The sequence below is a fragment of the Pecten maximus genome, chromosome 14 (genome assembly GCF_902652985.1).
Source record: "Pecten maximus chromosome 14, xPecMax1.1, whole genome shotgun sequence".
Classification (NCBI taxonomy): domain Eukaryota; kingdom Metazoa; phylum Mollusca; class Bivalvia; order Pectinida; family Pectinidae; genus Pecten; species Pecten maximus.
Window position 1 is genome coordinate 28,535,712 of NC_047028.1, and position 22,598 is coordinate 28,558,309.

Consider the following 22,598-nt stretch of genomic DNA (forward strand, 5'->3'; position numbering starts at 1 on the left):
AATCAATGAAATCAAATTTGGTCACATGTATTTGTAGTACATATATTTATCAATCAATATTGGAAATATATCCATACACTATTTGTGTCTGTAGGTAAAAATAATGTTTTAAGGAGAGAACACGAAATCATTTTTCACCTTGCACTTTTTCTAAGATGGTGATAGAACATACTTACAGCGGAAATGTAGTTTACATTTAAAAACGGAAACGACGGCTTTTACGCAATTGCAATTAGAAGGCCAGCACAATAAGACATGCCATTTCCTATATATAGTTGTAAGTTACTCTCCGACCCTACATAATTATGTATATAGGAAGCGACGCGGGATTTGTTGCAATGGTTGGCCCCTAGGGAGCTGAGTATAAGTGACGAGATTGGTGCTGAACAGGAAAGGAGTCTTATTGAATTCTGTTTACCCCTGATGCATTCTGGAATCATTAGCCATGTGTTACCGTTTACATAGCCATCCGGAAATGACACTTACATATATATACGCTCGCGTGCCAGTTTTTTCCCGCCTTTTCCAAACATCAAAACTACTACCGGGTTCCTTGACGTTGGAGTCTCCTATCCTCCACACAGTTGTTATTTATTTACGGTGTTGAATAATTCCAGCAAATCGTTCGCTTCTCCTCAAAGCGCGTGCGTGAGCGTGGAAGCACGCTGACGTTTGTACACATAGTATATATACAACTCGCGCGCGTAACACATGGGCCTGGAGTGGTGTGTTGAATGTATTAAGAACGTAGGCAGTTTTATATTAGATCTAAAGTAATTATAAAGGAATTAAGTTGGTAAGATTCCAATCTGAGTTCAGTCCGAGTACGGTTTTCACCATGGATGTACCGAGTCTAGCGAATTTGCTGTTTTGTGGTATTGTTTTGCTGGGATTTCTTGACGACAAGTAAGTATTTTCTGTATTTTTTTTTTATCTAGAATGTATATTTATTTATTTGAAAGTGACTACATGTATATCTTTGCTTTGCATAAAATCTTATTCCTAAACAGTAAATGTCACATGCACGTCGTTCGTTCAAACAAACTCAAAATAATGTAGCAAATTTTAGAAATTATTGTTTTTCTTACATGATACCTGGAAATCATTTTAAACATTTACAATGAATTTGACAGATGCTGTTATAATCAAATCGATATCTTGGCATGTGAATATCATAACTTATCAAAGTTGAAAGAGTACCGAATTTCAAGGCACTGGTGTACAGAAAATCAGTTTTTGTTACGATGTTGATAACACCATCGTGATCTCTAGCTCACTATCCGATTTGTTAAGGCTGTATGTCATATTACACAATATTATTCAGATTTATATTGAAGTTATCTCCCTTAAAAGCTGCAAATTTATAAAATGATTCAAAACTACCCTCAGCGTTTACATATATGTAATTTATATGTTGCAACGGTGGTTGTATTAAGCGTTTGAAAAAATGTAAAAAAAAAAGAAGTGTAAATACACTATATTTTCTTGTGTTTATCATGAAACATACAGATTTTAAAATTTCCTTTGACATGATTTGGGTTTCAAAGCTCCCGAAGGACATAAATCCATCCTTAAGTGTTTGAGACGAACCATTCCGATAACAAGTACATATGTATATCCCACTTATGTTGTATAACAAAAGACAAAAATATATCAAAACATTTCAAAATAACAAATTTTTAAGAGCAATTCATGAAATTAAAGACAATCTTAATCAAAAATAAAAGCCGTGCAGAAGAAGACCGACTACCACTTATATATTTTATTACGGACTGTACCAGTATATCTGTAACATATCAACACGAATGGAATTTTAGACGTTAATAAAAGATTTATGTACTAAAGCTAGTGAACCTATCATAAGTGGAACCTTAATGAAATTCCTATTATCTCGTAATTGGAAATGGCTAACGGGGATTATATTTGCAGTAGGCAGATCACCACTAATATACCTATAAGTTGGTTTTTGTATATTAGCATGCCTTTTTAAGCGCATTGGATTTAATATGTATTCTCACAAAACATCGTCTGTTTTAATTTTTATAACTATACGATATGTAAAAAATTTGTGTGAAAATGACTTTTACCTTGAAGATATTGCCAGTGATTTGCGTATGTTTAAGATGGTAGGTAATCATGATCGAAACGATGATAATTAGTTGATGGCAATTAATCATCATTATCACCTTAATTATGATTATGATAATGAAAACAAAACAATATAAAGCATATTTTCTAAATTTATTTAGTTTGAGAGTCGATTCCCTGAAAACTGATCATATCTTTCTCACGTGAGTATCGTATACCACATGACTTAAATCTCGCGATATCTGTAATAACTACGAATGACGCGCAATAGCCCCCTCCCCGTCTTCAAAGTAACCTCAGGTGAGGATCCGAGGGGGCGTGGTTCGGCGCTTCCTTCCCGTGTCGGTTTCTCTGGAAGCTAGGAAACGGGCTCGTCTGTGCTGTCGTGATCGTGTCCTTGGCAAGACACTTTACCCTAATTGCTCTGGATGGCATTCGACGGGCATCCCGTATGTTGTTCAGTGAGGTAGTCACCAACTACTACAAGGAGACCCCGCCCCTGGCTGTTCCCGGGGCGATAAACTCATACAAACACAACCGTCGTTTTTTTGGTGAATGATGCCTTCACAGACAGTTTCTGGTTATTGATATTTATAAGAAACTGAACGGGAAAGAAAGGGAGGAATTGTCATCTCGTCGACGACGATGACGATGATGGTGGTGGTGATGATGATGATGATGATGATGATGACTAAAGTTAAAAATTTCTAAAGACAGGGGCCAATCTAGGTCATTATCCTCTGCAGTGAAAGCGTAAGAAATTTGCCTGTCTCAACTACATGATTAGTAAGCAGGGACTAAATTTGGGGAATTTTACTCTTTGAAACACATTCCGTCCTACCATTTCCATTGACAATGTCCCACTAAAGCAATGCTCTCCTTAGTTAATTTAATTTCCAAACAATATATCGACTTCTCTTTAGAAGGACTCATTCCCCTAATCAGCCGTTCTTTGACCTTAAATCAAATTCAGTGTTAAATTTTGATCCCAGAATTTATGTGTTGATTTGGTTTTTGCTTTTGTAAGTTATCGAAATGTACATGTTTTATCACACACAAAAACCAGCTTAAATATTTTGTATTTGTCTTATCGTGGAATTGATTGGCTCTTGGTAGTAAGAAAAAGACAGCTTTATGTCAACGCCATAAATAGTCTTTATTATTCTCATAGCTTAAATGTAGATTTTAAAATGGCGATACACTAATGACCGAAATTAAAACTCTGAAATAAGCACCCCATGCAGTAAACAGTAGTAAACGTTTTTGGCATGTGTATAACATTCACGCCGTAAACCTTTCAAGCCGATTAAGAAAAGTATGCGTCAAATCACAGCACTGTGTACCTTCCAGTAGAAATATCAAAAAGTTCAATGATGTATATGTTACGTCATTTCGTTGGAACCGAGCTACATGGGGCGGGGCGAGGCCATCCCGTGATGTAATCAACTTCAGTTCTTCTTCGTTTAATAACACATTCCAAGCCTTGCGTTTAATGAATGAATTGTTTCTCAACACCGCTTCCGTACTCGGGTGCTCAGCTTGGCTCTGTCGAGAAGAGATTATCTTCATTATTCATAAACGATGTCAAGATGTTCTGAGTTGCTGTTAGACATAAACAGCTGTGCGCGCGTGCTTTACGTGATGCAACGGCGTTGTACGTAGTAAACATGCGTGGTCGCTGTAGTATAAAAAATCTATAAACATCCTATCTATGACGTAGTGTGAGCGTTGGAATATTTTCTGACAGGTACACACCAAGATTGTTTCCTAGTTCAATCTGGTTCAAATTATTTCATGGAATTGCACTGTATTCATGAATGTTTTATATTATATATACAGGTCAAATGGAGATGTAGGGATTGTTCGAAGTATTGTAATTTCTCGAACTTTGCAACAAACCTTGATAAATCTTGATAAATTATTGAAGGTCATCGCTAACGTATCAAATATCGGACAACTATAAATTTAAATAGAGATAGTTGTTTACCTCCATATGTTCATTTCTACTTTCTCTGACTTTTTTGAACGGTCAACTGTCCAGCTTGACCAGAAAATATTTACCTAAGATAACCCTTTCTATAAGCGTTATTAGGCAGAGTGACGATATGTATATAAAGCTAGGCGACATCAACAGTTCGGCATGGAGGTAGCACCCTGTCTCTTCTTCGACGTCATTGAGATTGTGGATTCTTTTCCCAAAGATATCATCGGATATTCTCTATTAATCGTTTTTGTTTTTTGTTTTTTGTTTTGTTCTTTTTCTCTCTCTTTATTTTATAGACTAAAAGCCATTACATATTATTTATTTTTGTAGTGCATAAGCGACTAATTTTGCTACTTGCAGTCTCCAGTATGATGACAAACGGGGGCGATTTCGAACACGTGAACTGATAGCGGTTATATGTTGATTACTTTTTATATGAATGCTTACAAAGATTTGTGTTTGATGACGAATATCCGTACAGGAAAGATTATTGAATATTATATATGTCACTTGACAAAAATGGTTAGATCCAGAGTTGTTCATGACGATGGCTGCGCATTTTCGGGTAATGAAGCTATTCCACAGCGTAACTGTCGCCATTTTTACGGTCTGAGTAAAAACAAAGGGGAGACCTGTTTAACAGATGTGCGTGATTAACTATTTGTACAATGTGTGCATGTGACAAAAAAATGGAGGCACATTTCAAGCGAGAGGTCTTTATCAAACTATGCAACACGATAGTCCCTATAAAAAGTGGTTCAGTGTTAGTAAACAGATTTATATTAATACTTGGTGTTGGGATTAACTCCTGATCCCCAGTCCGACGTGTCCGTGTGATATACCTGTAACTAGTGATCCAAGGGTTCCTTCTGTATTCGAAAGCTATATTATCAAATATCAAGGGTGTTGTCGAGTTTACCTTGCGCCTGTACGTTCACATCCAATATAAGAGCATAGATAGCATTACTTTACTTACAACGTTAATTATACTAGCAGTTTTGAAGTCTGATAATAAAATATGAAAGTTATGTGACTTGAATAGTGTGAAGAACATTTCTTTTTCCATTTTAAGCAGTCGTGTTTCTAAGAACAAGTATTGCTAAAATAAGCGTAGATATTTTTTTGTTTGTTCACAGTTTTTGTTTGTTTTCTTGTTCGATTTATTTGTTTTTGTTTTTGTTTTTTATTTGGAAGCAGTTTATGAAGATATGAGTATTGCAATAGAAAGCAAAGTGAAGGGTTGTGTGTGTGATTTTTTTTTCTTTTTTTATGTGTTTATTGTCCTTTGAAAATCCAAAGTTATTTTGTGGCATGTCTCTTATTGTAGCAGCTGGTGGCTACTTTACTTTATAACATACTGGATACCCGTCTTCAATCTAGACTTGTAATTTCCACACCCCTAAGATACTCCACGATACGCTCCAATAGTTGACCCGTATTATGTAATCAATCGCTAGGGATCGAGGGGAGGGATAACTTTTATTGTCGAAGGACACTTCTGCAACAGCAGAACGGGTCATGATCTCAGCTTCTTAAACAACACAAACAGCTTGGGTCAAGATCGAACCGGGGCACATAGGGAGGGAAATTTAGAGTTTAAAAATTCCCCTCTCTCTCTTTTCAAAGAATCGTGCTTCTGTTAACATTTAAAATGATATCTTACTAAGTATAGATAAAAACCGGATGTAAAGTTTCATATCTAGCTGAAGGTGTCAAACGCTGTGAAAAGTATAGCGATATTATCGGGACTCTCGTCGCGTGCCGCTAGAGGGGGCTCCTATCTCCCCGTCGTAAATCACGTGTCAATATGGCTACTTAACGTAACTTCGTTCAGCTATGAAGATAAACTCTTTAGCACTTGAAATGTCAAAGTGTTAATTAGCAATATAATCTCGTCTGTTTTATCACGGGTCGGTCGATGTTTCCCTACACAGAGAGACTAGTGGTATGGTTTATTATAATTATCGTGTAAACACACAGGCGCCTTTCAAGATGAATGGATTTTCCAAAGTACAGATAGTACCCTTGTGCTAAATATGCATGGCGTCATATATTAAAATCCACTTATATCCTATAATCTGTAGTTAGTGGTTGGACAATTTCGTTATTGTGACACTAAGTCGGTACGATTGGATTATCTTCACTCCATACCATACGGATTATCCTCGATCACCTGGCATGCTTGCCTTGATGCCATTAAGGAATTATAATACAATAATCTGGTCCAAAGCTGTTGCCTTTGCTTCGGAGTTGCACATGCCAGCTTTTAATAAATCTAGAAAGACGATGCGATATATTATTTGAAATACGGCTTCAGACAAAGTTTATTATACAAGATAAAAAGGCTGTCTCGAATGCATTAAGACATCATCTGATCAACTTCTGTATGATTTCTCAACCTTGACCGCTCTCTGCTTGAAGTTCAGCTTTAACGTTGACGCCAAAATTGCTTTACCCTTTGACAGTATAACGCGACCAGGTTGCTGTCACGCTACCATGTCTAGGCGTGTCATTCCGGTGTGATAGCACTATAAAGGCGTCCATCAATAACCCCATAATTCATGGACACCATTCGGAATTAGTCTTATTAAGTCAAAAGGGACGAAAAACAATATCAAACAAAACCATTTTGAAACCCCTTCTGTGTAATTACTCTCGTTACTGTGATTAACTATAGTTACCCCGAGTTTCCTCTGGCCCTGACGCTAACTATAGGGCTGATTCCAAAAACAACTAAACAAACAATTTAGATTTCAGTGTAAACTGTTAGTCTCAACAACGTTCCTTAAATAAAATTAAATCATTAAATCAACCCCTCCACCATTGAAAAAAAAAACATTATTAATTTTAAGATATTCCTTAAGTTTTGTAATGCTTTCTGATAGAAAATTTTAAGTTTTTAAAGAATTTCCTTTATTTATATTTTATTGATGAAACCGGGAACATGTATCAAAACTAGATCTCTATTCTGTAGAATTTCAGCCAATAAAGTACACAAGCGTTCACTGAATTATAATCGTATAATCTAATACTTATACCGGACTTAATGCTATAACTATTCTAAAAGTACTTCAAAAGTGTTTCAACTTCGAAATATGCATGTAGAATAACAAACTGAGTGTATGGTGTTGTGCTGGCCTAGAAATCTGTTCCCCCACCGACCCCCTACTCCATAATTGTTAAAAACTAGATTTTCGCAGGTTATAAGTCTGCTGGTACGTTTTATAAATGACCTTGCTTTACCAGACTCTGTTTATTCGGGGATCTGCTTTGTATCACGTGTCAAAATATTTATGAAAGTATGACTAATTAAGCTGGCTGTCGGCAGGGGTCGCCGAACGCTCAATTTCCCCAGTAGGGCTGATGGCCAGCCAGAGGCCAGCTGGCGACTGTATGCCCTGTGTCATGTACATGTACATGCTACGATATGGAAAGACGAAGTTCATTGGCGAAGAAGGGTTATATATATACACATAGATATAGTTCATCGGAATCAACCACTCGCTGCAATGCTTCTCACAGAGAGATAATTGAAATGAATAAAAAACTAAATAAATAAATAACAAAAATGTGGAGAAAAATAATAATAGTAAAAAGGAACAAAACGATATAAATGCAAATATTTCATTTATGCATAAACCGCTGCACTAACTTATATTTCAAAATAATAATAATGAAAAAAAATATACATAAACGAATTGTCCTCTCTACACCTCGGAAAAAGGATGATTTTCGCAAAAATCACGTACAAAAATGGTTGCCCAGACATTCATTTATTGCACGTGACAGTTATCATTTTTTTCATTTGATTTGATAGTTTTATCATATCACTGATCAATACAACTCTACTATTAGTTTCTGAACATTCCTGAGCACGGATGGAGGCCCTATGCACTGTACATCCTATCTGGTTGACATCCCCGGATTTTGTATCAATTTTCTGACATATTATATGTATACTTATTATTAGTGTTTCAATCTATCTATCCGTCCATCTGTCCGTCCGTACACACTCAACATCCTTGTGGGGTGCATTCTCCGTTTCATTGCGCCAAAATATCTTCGTCACCTTTAGGAGACGGATTTTAAAGTAATTTTCTTCTTTACTCATAATTCAGCTTAATAAAAAAAATCCCTGCGCATGTGCTTTTTAGCGACGGAATGAACGGAAATAAAAACAGATTTTGAAATTCGGACGACTTGCGGGGTGAACCCCACAAGTCGACAGACAAAACGTACACTACACCCAACAAGTCGACCTTGGTCGTCCATCCATCCGTCCATCCATCAATTATTAGAAGAATCAAAACTAGATCTGTGTTGCCTAGTGGAATCCATTCCCGCAGATGGTTTAAAAGAAAGCAGAACTCATAAAATAAAGTATTACTCATGACCACTCATTAAAACGTCATGATTAAAACTCATGTTTTCCATTTGGAATTGATAAAGGAGCTACCTTTACTTACTCATGCTCGTGAAGGAATTCAAAGATCCTTTTTATCTGGACGATGTCGTTTTTAATGAAGTGACTCAGAAAAGTTTTTCTTTTTTTTTTCAAATTTTCTTTCCTGAATTTTTGCCAGTAATTTGTTTGCACTTACATTTTCTGTAGACACAAATTCAATTTGGCACGTGTAATTATGTTGATGTAAAGACTCAGGTTTGTTTATTTTCTTTGAATTCAGCTGTGTTGGCCAGAAGCTTGAGATCTCCGCCTTTGAGTACAACCGGAAATTTGGATCAAGTCTGGACATCGGCCAGTGTTCGCTTAAAATTGAACAAATTTCTCCAGGTGTTGCTGTGACCAGGAACTGGTAAGGTCAAAATAAGTATAAAGACATCGTTCGGCATACCTATCCCGTATGAGTATGATACGTAATTACGTATTATCCCATCTCAGGGGATTGTTTGGCACATATATCCTCTATCTAAGTGTTATTAAGTACATGTACACGATTTCCACTATCCCCAAATCAGGGATTAAGATATTCATATCCCGTCACTAGCTGTAGCAAGGCTGAGATATCCTGCAACATTAGCGATCATTTGGTTGTTGTGCATATCCCGTCACAAGGAGGAGTTAGGAAAATGGCTCATCAAATAGCGACAAATTTTATAAATTCCGTCACAAGGCAGAGTTGTGCACACCTACTCTTTAGATAGCGATTATATTTACATATCCCGTCACTAGTGGAAACAAGTTTACATACCCAATAACAAGAGATAAGTTTTATATATCCCGTCACTAGTGGAAACAAGCTTACAAACCCAATAACAAGATATAAGTTTTACATATCCCGTCACTAGTGGAAACAAGTTAACATACCCAATACCAAGAGATAAGTTTTATGTATCCCGTCACTAGTGTAAACAAGCTTACATACCCAATAACAAGAGATTATATTTACATATCCCGTCACTAGTGTAAACAAGCTTACATACCCAATAACAAGAGATAAGTTTTATATATCCCGTCACTAGTGGAAACAAGTTAACATACCCAATAACAATAGATAAGTTTTATATATCCCGTCACTAGGAGAAGTCGGGTATGTATACTCCTTACATAGCGATTCAGGAATTGGGATATGTAAAACCAATTTCTTGTTTTTTGGTATTTAAGCTAGTCCCCACTAGTGACGGGGTATGTAAAAAATAATCGCTTTAAGGACCACTGAGTGAGAGAAATGTCAATTTCGTGTCAATTTCATGTCAGCAAATGTGGTGTTCCAACACAAACAGACTTATTTAGTTGATATCGTAATCCTATTTGGAAATAGTCTTTCCTTTTTCGAAATGACGTCAGACGTACTCGATGTTTGTTGGCCTTGTTTTCATAACCCTAGTTCTCATTTTGAGAACGTGACATCACCAGAAATTGACATAGATTTGAATGGCGGGTGTCGTCTATGAAGATGACGCTTACCCTACCGAAACGCGTGGTTCTATTCTCCTGTCAACCGGTTGGGTTGAAAATCTATGTATTTTTCGTGTTTGACATCGTTTTATTGATCTAGAGTTCAGATTACGGTTTCGTTATGACACTTTTGGATGTCAATAATAACTTGTTGTTTTAGAAGAAATAGGTTAATCTCGTGCTTAATAACGGACGGAAATCTGACCAACCTTGTCTGTTATTGGTAGGTACATGTTGTACATCAGGATTCAAAACTGAAGATTTTTTTAATATACTTTGAACATAGTTTACTATGTTTACACGAGCTAGGCGTGTGGCTTCAATTATAGTTATCTCGACCAACATTAGACGTCAATCAACAAAAATTTCAGGCGAGCTGTCACGTTCAGATAGACCGGAAGTGAGTGACAGAGATGGTTCGCGGAAGAAGAAAAAGTAATACATATCATTTGTTGAAGGCCACGGGTTAACTACTTGCACGTGCGTAGAAACGCTGCTTGTCTAAATTATTTGTAGTTTTTGTGTATCCAGAACGTGGCCTTTCACAGAATCGATTAAGGAAGAAACATTCCGCAGTATAGTTGTAACATATCGGAACTGTACACACGTAAAATCTCAAGGATAACCGATATGAGAAATTACCATTCCGTTATAAAAATACGAAAAATATCTTTTTATAAAATGATATATAGCTATGTTACAGTGACACACTTATATTGATTACACTCTTTTCAAACTTTGGAATATTATCACTACAACGTGTTGGAAACAAACCGTTTAGCTTAGTTTTGGAAGGTTTATGAAAAATATAGGCCTATTAACGTGAAAATTTCTGGCTTTACCTTTACATTAGTAAGAGGTAATAGATTCGTAGTCTTTTTAAACCAGACGCTTGAATAATATGCATTCTCTGTAAGGCGTTTAGCATGCGTAGTCAACAAGAGTCTGATTGAACGAGACAAGTTGATTTGGCAGTGAGGAAAGCCATATTTTTACGAAGCGAGACTGCAACGAACTATTTTGGAAGCGAAATTAAGTATTTTAACAAGTTTAAAATTCTTTACAATTTGTACTTGTAATTTGATAAATGACTGGTTTTTACATAACGTACTACAGCAATTTCGTTTTTGTTTGCAAAGTTTTTCTTCACATAAATCTTATAACGCATCGTTTTATATAGCCAATGATCTGGTTAGATAAATCACAGTAAATGTATTTAAAGCTAGCTGCTAATTATATTTCTTCCTCTGCTATCTTTCATCCATTTACATTATAAGTATTGCTTTATGCCAAGTAAGAACTTTTACATTTGTTTTGAGTTTTCTAGGGGCCGCAATACTTCAGTCGGTTAGAGCGCTGGCCACGTAACCTCAGGTGAAGATCCGAGATGTGTGGTTCGACGCCCCCTATCCGTGTTGGTTTGTGTTTCTCAGGAAACTGAGAAACGGACCGGTCTGAGCTGTTATTGTTGTGTCCTTGTGCAAGACACTTTACTCTGATTGCTCTAGATGGCAATGCGACGGTCCTCCTGTACATGTGTGTTTTTCATTGTGGTAGTCACCAACTACTACAAGGAGACCCCGCCTCAAAATGACACTGGCTGATCACGGGGGCGATAAACTCTTTAAGCTTATTTTGTTATTGGGTATAATAAGTTTTCTCGGTTTTAATGATCAAGCAAAAATAAGATATTGTAAACGCTTTTAATTTTTTTGCACTTAAAACTTAGCGTATTTCCAAATTCTCCAAATTTTCTACAGAAACAGTATATAGGGAGCTATTAGTACAATGGTAATTTAGCCTAATGCTTCCAGTGTGAAAGTCGCTAAAATAGGATTACCGCTAAAATATGCAAGTTTCCAGTATTTCACTCCATTTCGTAATCTATCCCAATCTAATTAAAATCTAGATGGTCATTCTCACTACGTTACATTACAACGTACCTTCTAACAACACCTTATCAGGGGTCACGTTCTGATGACCTTTGAGATGTGTGATATTTGTCGATGTCATCGAAGCAAACCATTTCGTCACGGCATCCATCTGAAGCAAACCATTTCGGCACAGCATAGCAATATGCCTTGTGGGACGAAACTAGTTGAAACAAATTGACAGATTATGCAAGCTATGCACTCTAGTCATGCTAATTCGGACATATAAAATTCACTTCCAAGATTCTGGAAGTAGTCATTTGATTGGCTAATCCAAAAGGTCACCACGGCCGACGTGACCCCTTATGGGATGTTGTTAGATGTTCATGTAACGTAGTGGTAATGATCATCTAGATTTTAATTAGATTATAATCAATCCAAGTACGAAGCAGCAATAGATGTAGCCGTTGATTTTAGTTAAATTTGGGATTTCATTTTATCCCATACATATACTGATAAGCATATGTTTTGACAGAATCGTTGATATATTAGTGTTTAAATTAGCCATCAATTTAAGTCCTCAGACAGGCTTCAACTGTCAGAAACCCAATACACCCGATTTACAATGAAAACTGTTATTTGAAATAAATACATTTTACGTTTTAGAGACGTGTAAAGTTTACTTGCTACGCATACATAAGGCCAGCATATTGAGACTTGGCCTGTAGAGTTAGGTGTTGTTGTATTTGGTAGCGGAGTAACGCCAGCACCCATATGGCCTTTGATTGGTTCCAGGTGTAGAATATAGCGAATGTTTACCTCATATCTGGACCATCTCAAAGGCTAAGTACTTTATCAGTGTACCAACATATCACAGTGGGTTCTAGTATGGCTGGCTCTGGACGTAATTTTCAAATCGATTAACTTTGTATTAAATCAATATGATGAGTTTTTTATGAGATGAATGAAAACGTCTGGTCTAGTATGAATTCTGCTGGAGTTTGTTGACGACAAGAATTAACAATAATTGTTCCTTTATTTGCAAGTTCGATGTGCTTATGCCATTTTGCCACATTTAATCACAGTTGTGAATATCTTAATAACTGTCAACATGTTTCATTTCTTTTAATCATTTTACACATTTAAAGTTTGAAATACAAGTCACCTCAAATTAACTAGTGAGCAAAAGAATATTTCTTCTTATATAAAGAGCATGAATCGAAATGCTAACGGATGAAAATAAACAACTTTTGTAAATGTCATCATTCAAACAATATAATTAACCAGTGCAGTATTGACACCTAATAGGCGAGTCAGAAAACAAGATCAAAATAAATGTCAAAATCGGGACTGGAGATGTAAACGCGCCATAATTGAATTCACTTCATAATTTTCAATTTTGAATGTCAGAACAACGTTCAACATCGGTAACCCATGATCCTGACGCTCAGGGCAGAGACCGTGTGACGATTGATACAGATAATCTCGTTTCAGCTCTGAAATAGCAACGATCAAATACCATCATATAAAACGGCGGAACTATTTTTGTGTGAAATATATTTTTAGGGTCTCTGTTTCAAAACATGCAATATATGTGTTATTAATAGTTTATAAAAAGAACATTTTGAAACAGTTATTTCACTACTAATGTAATCCGTGGAGGCCGCCGTTACTGTTTATAGTCGAACCGAAAGTCCCTAGAAAGCGGTCTTCTGATTGGTCAAAATTCCCGAAGAAATGTTTTTCGTGAAACGACGAAAAGTGTACCAATTGTCCCACGATCCTTGAGCATCAGGACTGTGGGTTACTGAAGATGAACAACGTCAATACTCAAGAATTGGGGAACGTTATTATGACTTTCTAAACAAGGTCAACAATAGAATTCTTATGTTCAAACCACACTGTAATTTTAAAACAGAATAAATAAAAAAGTGAATTAAATATCTATTTTAGAAAAAATACGAACTTTAAACGACATAACGGCAAATTTTGGTAAAATAGCATAATTAAAGTTAGACAGTAAATCAGCTTAAACTGACTGGCGATGAAACGTTTCATGAGTGTTAGTTAATTAGAAATATCTTTCAAAGGAATAAATTATTTTCAGGTGTTGTCGTTAATGCCAGTTTTCACAGTTTGCTTGGATAACGCGATGTGAAGTGTGTTAAGGTTCTTTAAGTGCTGTAATTATAATAAGCCCCGTCAGCTGTCCACTCGTCTTTAAAGACGCTAAGCATCAAGTTTTTACACGTGCAGAGTATATGTTCTTAATTAATTCTCTAGTTCACATTTAAAGGACGTTTCTCTTTAAAGCAAAACACCATAGCTTTTAAGAGTTTCTGAAATGACATCACTCAAGCTCCTAAATCTGAGACGTTGAGCGCCTGCTGTATCTGTCGTTAACTTTGAAAATAAACACACATTCAGAAGTCCTGTTTCAGGTAACAAGTCTAATTGTTACATTACCAAATTTCTTTTTGATATCAATAAAATGAATTATTATAATGACTGATATTCTCAGATGAAAAGAGCTGCAATGAGTGAATTTTATTGTTAGAAGCATTCACTGTTGTCTTAGTTTACGACACAAAGCAAATAGTTCCTGATTCTAGAGGAATTCCGAACTGTTGGCCATATATTTCAATAGCCATGTCATGATACTGATGGCAATATAAATGAAACACCTTTCAAACCTATGGCGTTACTTCCATGTCAAGATACTCATTTATGTATATTTATATGTGTTTCGAAAGCTGGTTTTTCTACATACCACCCTTGTAGGTCTAATTTGACTTTCCCTAGCTCCATTTAGGTTGTTAACACTTTTCACCCCCTTTTGCATCACTTAAAAGACTTGGAAGAGAAATAGCTGTATGCTGCAGTTTTATGTTAAATTTTTACATAAACGGTATCTAATTCTTACTTTATATTCAAATGTGTTCTTTGTTGCTTTTTAGTAAATGTTCAGATGTTCAGAACTTGTATTGGCCTATTGCAAAATAAATGTTAAGATACCAAATTGGAATTTAACCGATAGTAGAGAATCCGGACATTCTGAAAGCGAGACGTTGCTTAGCAACGGATCTGTCCCGGAAACTGTAGCACACATATATTATAGGAAATTGTAATTAATCCTTTTTTCCCTCGTTTCTCATTAACAGTAATCTACCAAACAAACAGGGACCAGTGAGGAGTGTTTCCAAGGTCCTCAACGATACACGAAACTTTGAAGTTCGCCAATATAATGACATATTTGTGTTCATGGGACTTTGTGATGCCACGACAGTTACGAGCCTCGGGATCTTACACAAAGGGGACTGCTTCGCCGTAAGTTATCAAACTCCCCATCAAAGGAAGGGTCTCTTATCCAAAACGTAACTTACAAAGAATCCCGAGAATCGTGACAGACAGGAGAGAAGAACAGTTTAGTCTCCTGGTTTTACTTACCTATGACCATTTTAAAAGCTTTATTGATATTGAATTTTATAGTTTCCTTATCCATGTGTAATGTTTAGTCGATGTGGCATGTTTAGAAAAGGATATTTCCTGTTGTCTGTACAGCTAAACAAAATTCTTGACTATGAGTGAAAAAATAAGTGTTTTTAGTTTAAACACATGTTTTTGTCAAGTTAAGGGGGAATGAGCACAAGTTATTGTAACTTCAGAAACGTCCTCTCCCTGATATAAGGAGTAGCGCTATGACGTTTTAAAATGTCATATGCTGAATTTAAAGATGATATAACGCCGACAGAGAACATACTGCTTGTCACAAACATTCATGAAATAGCATCTATCGAAAAGGATGATTTCAAATTAACACTATATTAATATTGAGACGCAGAGCGGTCAAATTTGTTAGGAATGCAAATCATTACTTACTTCATTTTATAAGATTAAAGACGATTATGTGTTAGTCAGAGCATGTTTCCTTCGATATTGTTTTCATAGGACTTTTCTTGTTTTAAACCATTATATGTTTCGTAAATTTTCGAAATTCATGCTATGAATAAAGGATATAATCATTTTAATTTCTAATTTTACATTAAGGTGGAGATAGCCAGTAACCTTACCTTCAACCGTAAGACCTACATCCGGGCATACGTTGAGTATTATCGACGGAGTGTTGACATACAAGAGGATGGAATAGCCTTAAATCCAGTCCTGGCACAGCATTACGACGGGGCATACTACCTACGAGATAGAAGTTACGGAATGCTGGAGATTATAGTCGTAGAGATGAAGTTCCGACACGCAGCATCTGTCGGACTCTTGAAAAAATCTAACTTCCAGTCGCAGTCCATGTCAGAACATTTAAAATTTGCCGAACGTGAAGTCGGGCTACCATACACCACAAAGGTGAATATTTTGATACATTTTTTTTGGAAATGACTGCTATGCTTCCTGTGACGAATGAGTTTGTGACCCGAGTTAGGCCACCGCCCATCATTTATTTCTAAAACAGACTTGCACCTTGTTGGTATTGAAATAACTCCATCAGAATAACATTATAGGGACGTTTTATTGATAATTTCACGTTAGTCAAATTTGATGGGATTAAGTGTCAATTTAGATTTTGTCATATATTTTTTATAATATCTAGATATATTTAGATTTTGTCATATATTTTTTATAATATCTAGATATATTTAGATTTTTTCATAGATTTTTTCTCTATTTATATCGGTACTGAGTTAGACTAATAGTGTTGTTTACATTTCGGCACCAGATGTTTAATCTATGAACTATACGAATGCGATAAGCGAACAAAATATTACGCATATACAGCACTTACATGAAACAAATAATGTCGACCTTTTGTTTATCTCCAGAACGCTATTTCTTGCTTATTCTTCTAGTGTGGTATCTAATTGAGATCAACCTATGCAGAATAACAAAAACAAAGGATTTAGAACCGCAGACTAATGTTTAAAGACAAAAGCTCTCGGTTTAACAGTCTTTGATTCCCCCAGTGTATACTGTATATGATTACTAACAGATCTTTGATATTTACTAATAGGAATGGTATTATGTTTATATAATTACCGTTCTGGCTACACATATACTACCACATCAATGAGTGTAAGCTTTATTTTATTTACATAGGTTATCCGGATATCCACTACTGAGAATAAGGTCGAGATGACCCAGTTTAGGAAAAGAGATTTCACACAGGCTTACAAGAACGTAAAACGCTATGAACAGGACCTCTACCGTATCCGGGAGGAAATGTATTCACGGAAGCCTCATCTCAATTACGGAATGCTCCCTTTCCTTCCCAAGCCCAGAGGTAACGATCATTTCCTCATGTACAGACAAATACGTTATGTTCAACGTTCTTTTTACATTGCTGGCTGACTTTCCTGCCTTAAAATATACTGTAAATTATACCCAACACAACAAACAGTATGAAGTTCAAAAATTTATTGAATGGAACCAATAACTCGTTCAGGCTCATATTAATTATTAGATTTGTGGCATTCTTAGGGGCTGCTCATTCTTACAACTAAATTACATCAACACAACTTACAATATCACATAATTAAATTGGCTCGCTACTAAAACAGATACACCTAAACAATTAAGATACTAATGATACTAGTGGGGCAAGCAACCCCCGAGCTTCAGCGATCACAAGCTTAGCTAACTTTGACTGAATAAAGAAAGGCGAGATCCATGTCTTGAGCGATCTCGAGCCACCGAGTAGGCAGCTGGTAGCTATAGCAAGCAGCTGTGCTAAGACTGTTTCAAATGGGGCAACCCCCGAACTTGAGCGATCCCAAGTTTATCATCAATATACGAAATAGATACACAAAACATAATATATTGAATTAATGTAACCTGCTTGTCCCGTTTTTGTTCATTTGAATTGTGCCACGGTTCAGAATTGAATATTATGAAATAGAATATGGGTCTTCTGCAATTTTGACTTTGCTTTCAACCTAATTCGATCTAGGTATATCGATTACTAGATAATAACATGTTAGGCCCTTAGTATCACTGACGAGACTTAGAAGGACAGCTGTTGATGTAGTTTAATTCATATCTACCTCTCAATTTGTTTAATTAGTACTATTATCGTGTGTGTCTTTTGTATAACCATAACAGCATACACAGTTATTCCATTTTACAGATCTATCCAATCTTAACGATATGTATATTTGTAAATACTTATGAGATATTGGCAGAATCTAATATTGCATATCCATCTATAACGGTAATATATTAGAATTAATGAAAAATATCCGGCGAGTTTCTGCACCTGAACCGCTCTGAATTCTAAAGAGTCTTGTCAGACGTTGTAGGAACAACATTCGATATACTGCTTTCCCAAATGAACTCAAAATATTCCGTCGCCTAACGTTTCCGCTGCAAAATCAATATTCCAGTGCATGCTTGAAATGCTTCATGATTTTTGAAAAGCTAGATGTATCTTTTCATCAACTGTCAGTATTCAAGCGAAAATCATACTCACTGTTTTCTCACCAAGTGTTAATATTTCGCACTGCCGATATTGCGAATAATGCAGATAGCTTACACTTCCGGGACGCCTGGTATTCTGTCTAAATCTCCTTGTACTTTCAAAGGGTCCCGTACAAATCTACATTTTTGTTCTAAGTTTCCCTTGATCTTTGGAATCTTATTAAGAATGCCGGTTTCGGTTCTCTGTCGGTATTCTCTGTTGTTCTACACTGGTGTAATTTTATCTCCTCAAGTATAAAGGAAAGAAATGCGAAAAATGATACTTAAAAAAAATTCTTGATGAAGAACCTTACGTTCCACTCGAGAAGTTCTATGAATAATGCGCCGTTTCAGGTTTCCGGTTTCACTGCGAAAAATGGAACTATTTGAAATGTTAAGAAATACACTGCCTCTGACTCCTGTTTTTCCTCTGTTTAAAGCCTTAGGACTATCCAGTGGGGGAGATATGCTGACATGGGAAACCGCTACAGCCATAGAGATAATGATCAACAGGGGCATCACCATATACAAGTCCCTCAAACGGACGGTAAGGATAATATTAATAAATAATAAATAAAGAAAATAGATAAATAAATAAATATGTTTTCAAAACCAATGAAATTACATTGTTTAGATTTATTTGCATATCATTGTTCCTGAAGTTGATAATATGGTTATTTTTAAAGATTTTAATTTTAAGATACAAGTAGAACAGTAGACTTGTTGAAAATTAATTCAACAGTTTCTATCTTAAGCTTAAATTGACCAAAAACTTTTTTTTTTTATTTATCACGTTTAATAATGTTTCTTTTTCATGATTCACTATTTAATCTTATTTATCGATTGATAGATTTTAATTCATCAGTTTCTATCTTAAGGTTAAATTGACATAAATATTTTTTTTAATTTATCACGTTTAATTGTGTTCCTTTTTCATGATTCACTATTCAATCTTATTTATCGATTGATAGATTTTTTATCCTGTAGTTACATATTTTCGATATTTTTCTGGCATGATTTTTTTTTGTGTGGTCTTTTTGTTGTTTTGTTTTTGTTTTGTTTTTGTTTTTATTTCTTTTCTGAATTTGGTATTTTATTACCTTTACAGTGTAATCGCGCTAAGATTACTACCTGTAGCCTCCTGAGATATGTCAAACGAGAACTGCGGAGCATTAAAACGGTTATTCACAGTAAGAGATCAAAATGGAGCTATCTTCCTGCCGACGAACAGGTAACGACCAACAAATTGTATAGTGGACGCATGCGCAGGATACAAAAGGAAATTGCAAGAATACGCCGAAGTTTGAAACTGTGGCGTGTTCAGCAAAGGAAAGCCAAAGCTTTAAAACTGGGACGACGGAAAAGACAGAAAAAGGCAAAAAATCAGTCATTTCGGAGGAAAATGACATCGAAGAAAAACAGAGTCCAAATTTCGTGACGTTTACATAAAAATTGAAAAAAATGGATGTTTATGTGTATCTAAAAGGTTTGGTTACCATACAAAATGAAGGTACAATATTAGGTTCGGTTTGTCTCAAGTAACCACCTCAAGCGAATGCTTTTTGGATGGTATCATTTAAATAGGGCGTGTCTTGTTACAATGACCTTTAAATACTGGGACATTGTCCAGTGTCGGCCTGTGGGAAATGATGTGTTATTTCTTGAGAAGGAGATTCGTGATACAGTGAATCATGTACATAGAAATGTACATATGCTTTCGGAGAAATGTGTTTAATACTTTTCTACCACAACTGAACGATATCGTCTGCAAGTTGGATTTATGATGCAACGAACGAACGTTGCATTACAGATAAAGGAATTATGTTTTCCACAAGTTTCTATATAATAGCTGTCTACATGTGTGTTGGCTGCAGGATTTTGTCTGGAGTTTGAGCAGTGACTACTTATCATGAAGGAATGGACAAAAAACGATATCGTCCTGTTTGCCATGTTCGTACTAATACCAAATTACAATCAATCTCGAACAACTTCGCAATTTCGACCTAAAGTTCCAAAGGATATAACTGATACAGATACGTCCTGGATATCTGTCATGACGTATTTGTTAAGAGCGAACCATTGGCATATTGACGATAACGTACCAAAACGTAAAAATATCGGGGACGTAGTCTTATCCCAATCTTACAAATCATTATTAGATATGCCAAACCAAGTAAGACTGACACATGATGCAAGATAAAGACAATTTTTATAAAACATTTCAACATTGATATTCATCATTTCTTGCTTTTCATGTTTCATAAAATTGCCAAGACTGGTTTACAGCTCCAAAGATTTTTGTAAGAATTTGCCCAGATAACTTCTTACAGAGGCTTATCTTCTCCGCCGCTTCTCTAGTTTGACGCTTACTAGGTAAACATACCATAGAGGCCAAAATTATTAATTTCAATTTCATTTATAATTTTGATATTCTATTGACAGGGGCCAGGATAAAAAAAGCACTATACTGTATGGTTGGTAATATTGAATTAAGGTTTATTTTCGATATATTTGCGGTTATTATATGCAACGCAAAAATAAATCACATGAATATTTGTATCGTGAATAATGATTTCCATGGATGTAAATTACATGTCTATACAAAGGCCTAGCCTTGTTGACCTGCAAAATGGGGACTTAATATCGCGAACAAGGTCCAACCGGAACAACCGCGAAGCATCAGCCCCGCGAAAATGAACAATTATACAGTATCGGGAAACTAGTGTTTTTTATGTACATTGTATAGAAACTTTTGACATGTAACAAATGTGTGCATTTATGAAGCTTATCGACAACACATTTTCTGTTATTGTCATACTCATTCTCGTATCAGCAACATTGGCGCAATGTTTCATAAAGTGTTGCTATCTGTGTGAAGATGTAAATATTTTTTTTTGCGTTGATATTAAAATATAATATATGTAGAAGGAAAATAGTTCAGCTGCCAATGCCAGACTCTGATTTTTGACAGCATATCAGTTTCAATTTTTGCTATGTCATACTGTATATAAATTTTGTAATTATGTATTGGAGGGAGGATGGACATTGCATTCTGGCCATTTTAACATCAACATTGTATTTGAAAAATGAAAATATATGATTTATTAATCAAAAGTTTAAGGTATTTTAATGGTTACAATAAATTATTTAATACATACCAGGCAGTAATCTTGTCATGGTATGTATCGCATTCTAACCATCTCCAAGTCACATCTGCCTATATTTCAAGACAATAGAAGAAAATGCCGTTATATATTTTTATCAATGTATCAAATTCACTCTTTGGGTGTTGGGAAGGACAGAATGCAATACATAGTTAAAGGGGTATTCCTTCGTTTGAATAAAGTTTAGGTCAAATTAAACTTACTGGAAAATATTATTTTTTCCTTGTACAAATGTAGTAAAAGTTAAAATCTTTACGTTAATACGGCAGTTTTACTCTCAAGATAAAACCAAAGTTCTTCGAGTATTAAGTCCTAAAAATTCTTAATTCGATCCGAAATATCACTAATTACCGCAATGACATACGGTATTTGTCTATAATACGCCTTTACCTGTACATTTGGGTGTTTATTTCATTACTTGTAGGTTTAAACACTCATATAATCATCGTTCGGACATAGATTTCATCAATAGAAATTGTGCATGTTTCTGATGTCCGAACGAAGGAATGTCCCTTTAATGATTTCTTGATGTCAATATTGTAATATTTGTATTGTTTAATTGTTTTTGTCATTGTCAAATGAAAATGAATTAACTGACTTAAGAATATTTCTAGGAAACTGAAACACTATATGTCAATTAAAATTAGTTCAGTTCCATGTTTAATTCGTTTGATTTGTTCTTTGTTATTTAACAGTTTTTATGTAATTATGTATCAAAGCCACCAATGGATCTTTTCTACATGGAGGAAAGGTAAGAAAATTGCACATTAAGAAGATGGTTGTCTTTCCAGAGTGTTTCCTACATTGAAACAGTCATGTATATCTTTGAGGAGGGTAGGAACTCTACTGATAAACTGGTGAATGAGTTTTTCCCCCATAAAATATTAATACAAACATTCTATGGTAAAGGAAATCAATGAAGACTTTGACAATTATTATTCAAGTACTCGTATCTGCAATATTATATACCATGTTAATATTCTCCAAATACATTCATATGGGCAATAGGACATAATTGTTAACAACAACCAACAAAATTTGTTTGTCTTCTGGGTTCATGGTTGTTTTCTGCAATAGCACCATTTGAAACTCCTCAAGGAATCTGCTATTTCAAC

General features: G+C 35.4%; 1 protein-coding gene across 1 annotated transcript; it reads left to right on the forward strand.

Annotated features, from left to right (window-relative positions):
• The first annotated feature begins 535 nt into the window (after positions 1 to 535).
• On the forward strand, positions 536 to 22,142 carry LOC117342330. The gene is made up of 7 exons (XM_033904467.1): positions 536 to 906; positions 8,758 to 8,886; positions 15,022 to 15,187; positions 15,908 to 16,216; positions 16,964 to 17,147; positions 18,760 to 18,866; positions 19,428 to 22,142. The coding sequence occupies exons 1-7, from the start codon at positions 839 to 841 to the stop codon at positions 19,755 to 19,757; spliced, it is 1,293 nt and encodes a 430-aa protein (XP_033760358.1). The 5' UTR covers positions 536 to 838; the 3' UTR covers positions 19,758 to 22,142.
• Positions 22,143 to 22,598: the final 456 nt, after the last annotated feature.

Bases quoted from the DNA above. Each gene is read 5' to 3' on its own strand.
- LOC117342330 (XM_033904467.1), top strand. From the start codon at position 839: ATGGATGTACCGAGTCTAGCGAATTTGCTGTTTTGTGGTATTGTTTTG. The intron at 15,188-15,907 runs GTAAGTTATCAA...TTTTACATTAAG, and splicing joins ACAAAGGGGACTGCTTCGCC to GTGGAGATAGCCAGTAACCT. The intron at 16,217-16,963 runs GTGAATATTTTG...TTATTTACATAG, and splicing joins GGCTACCATACACCACAAAG to GTTATCCGGATATCCACTAC.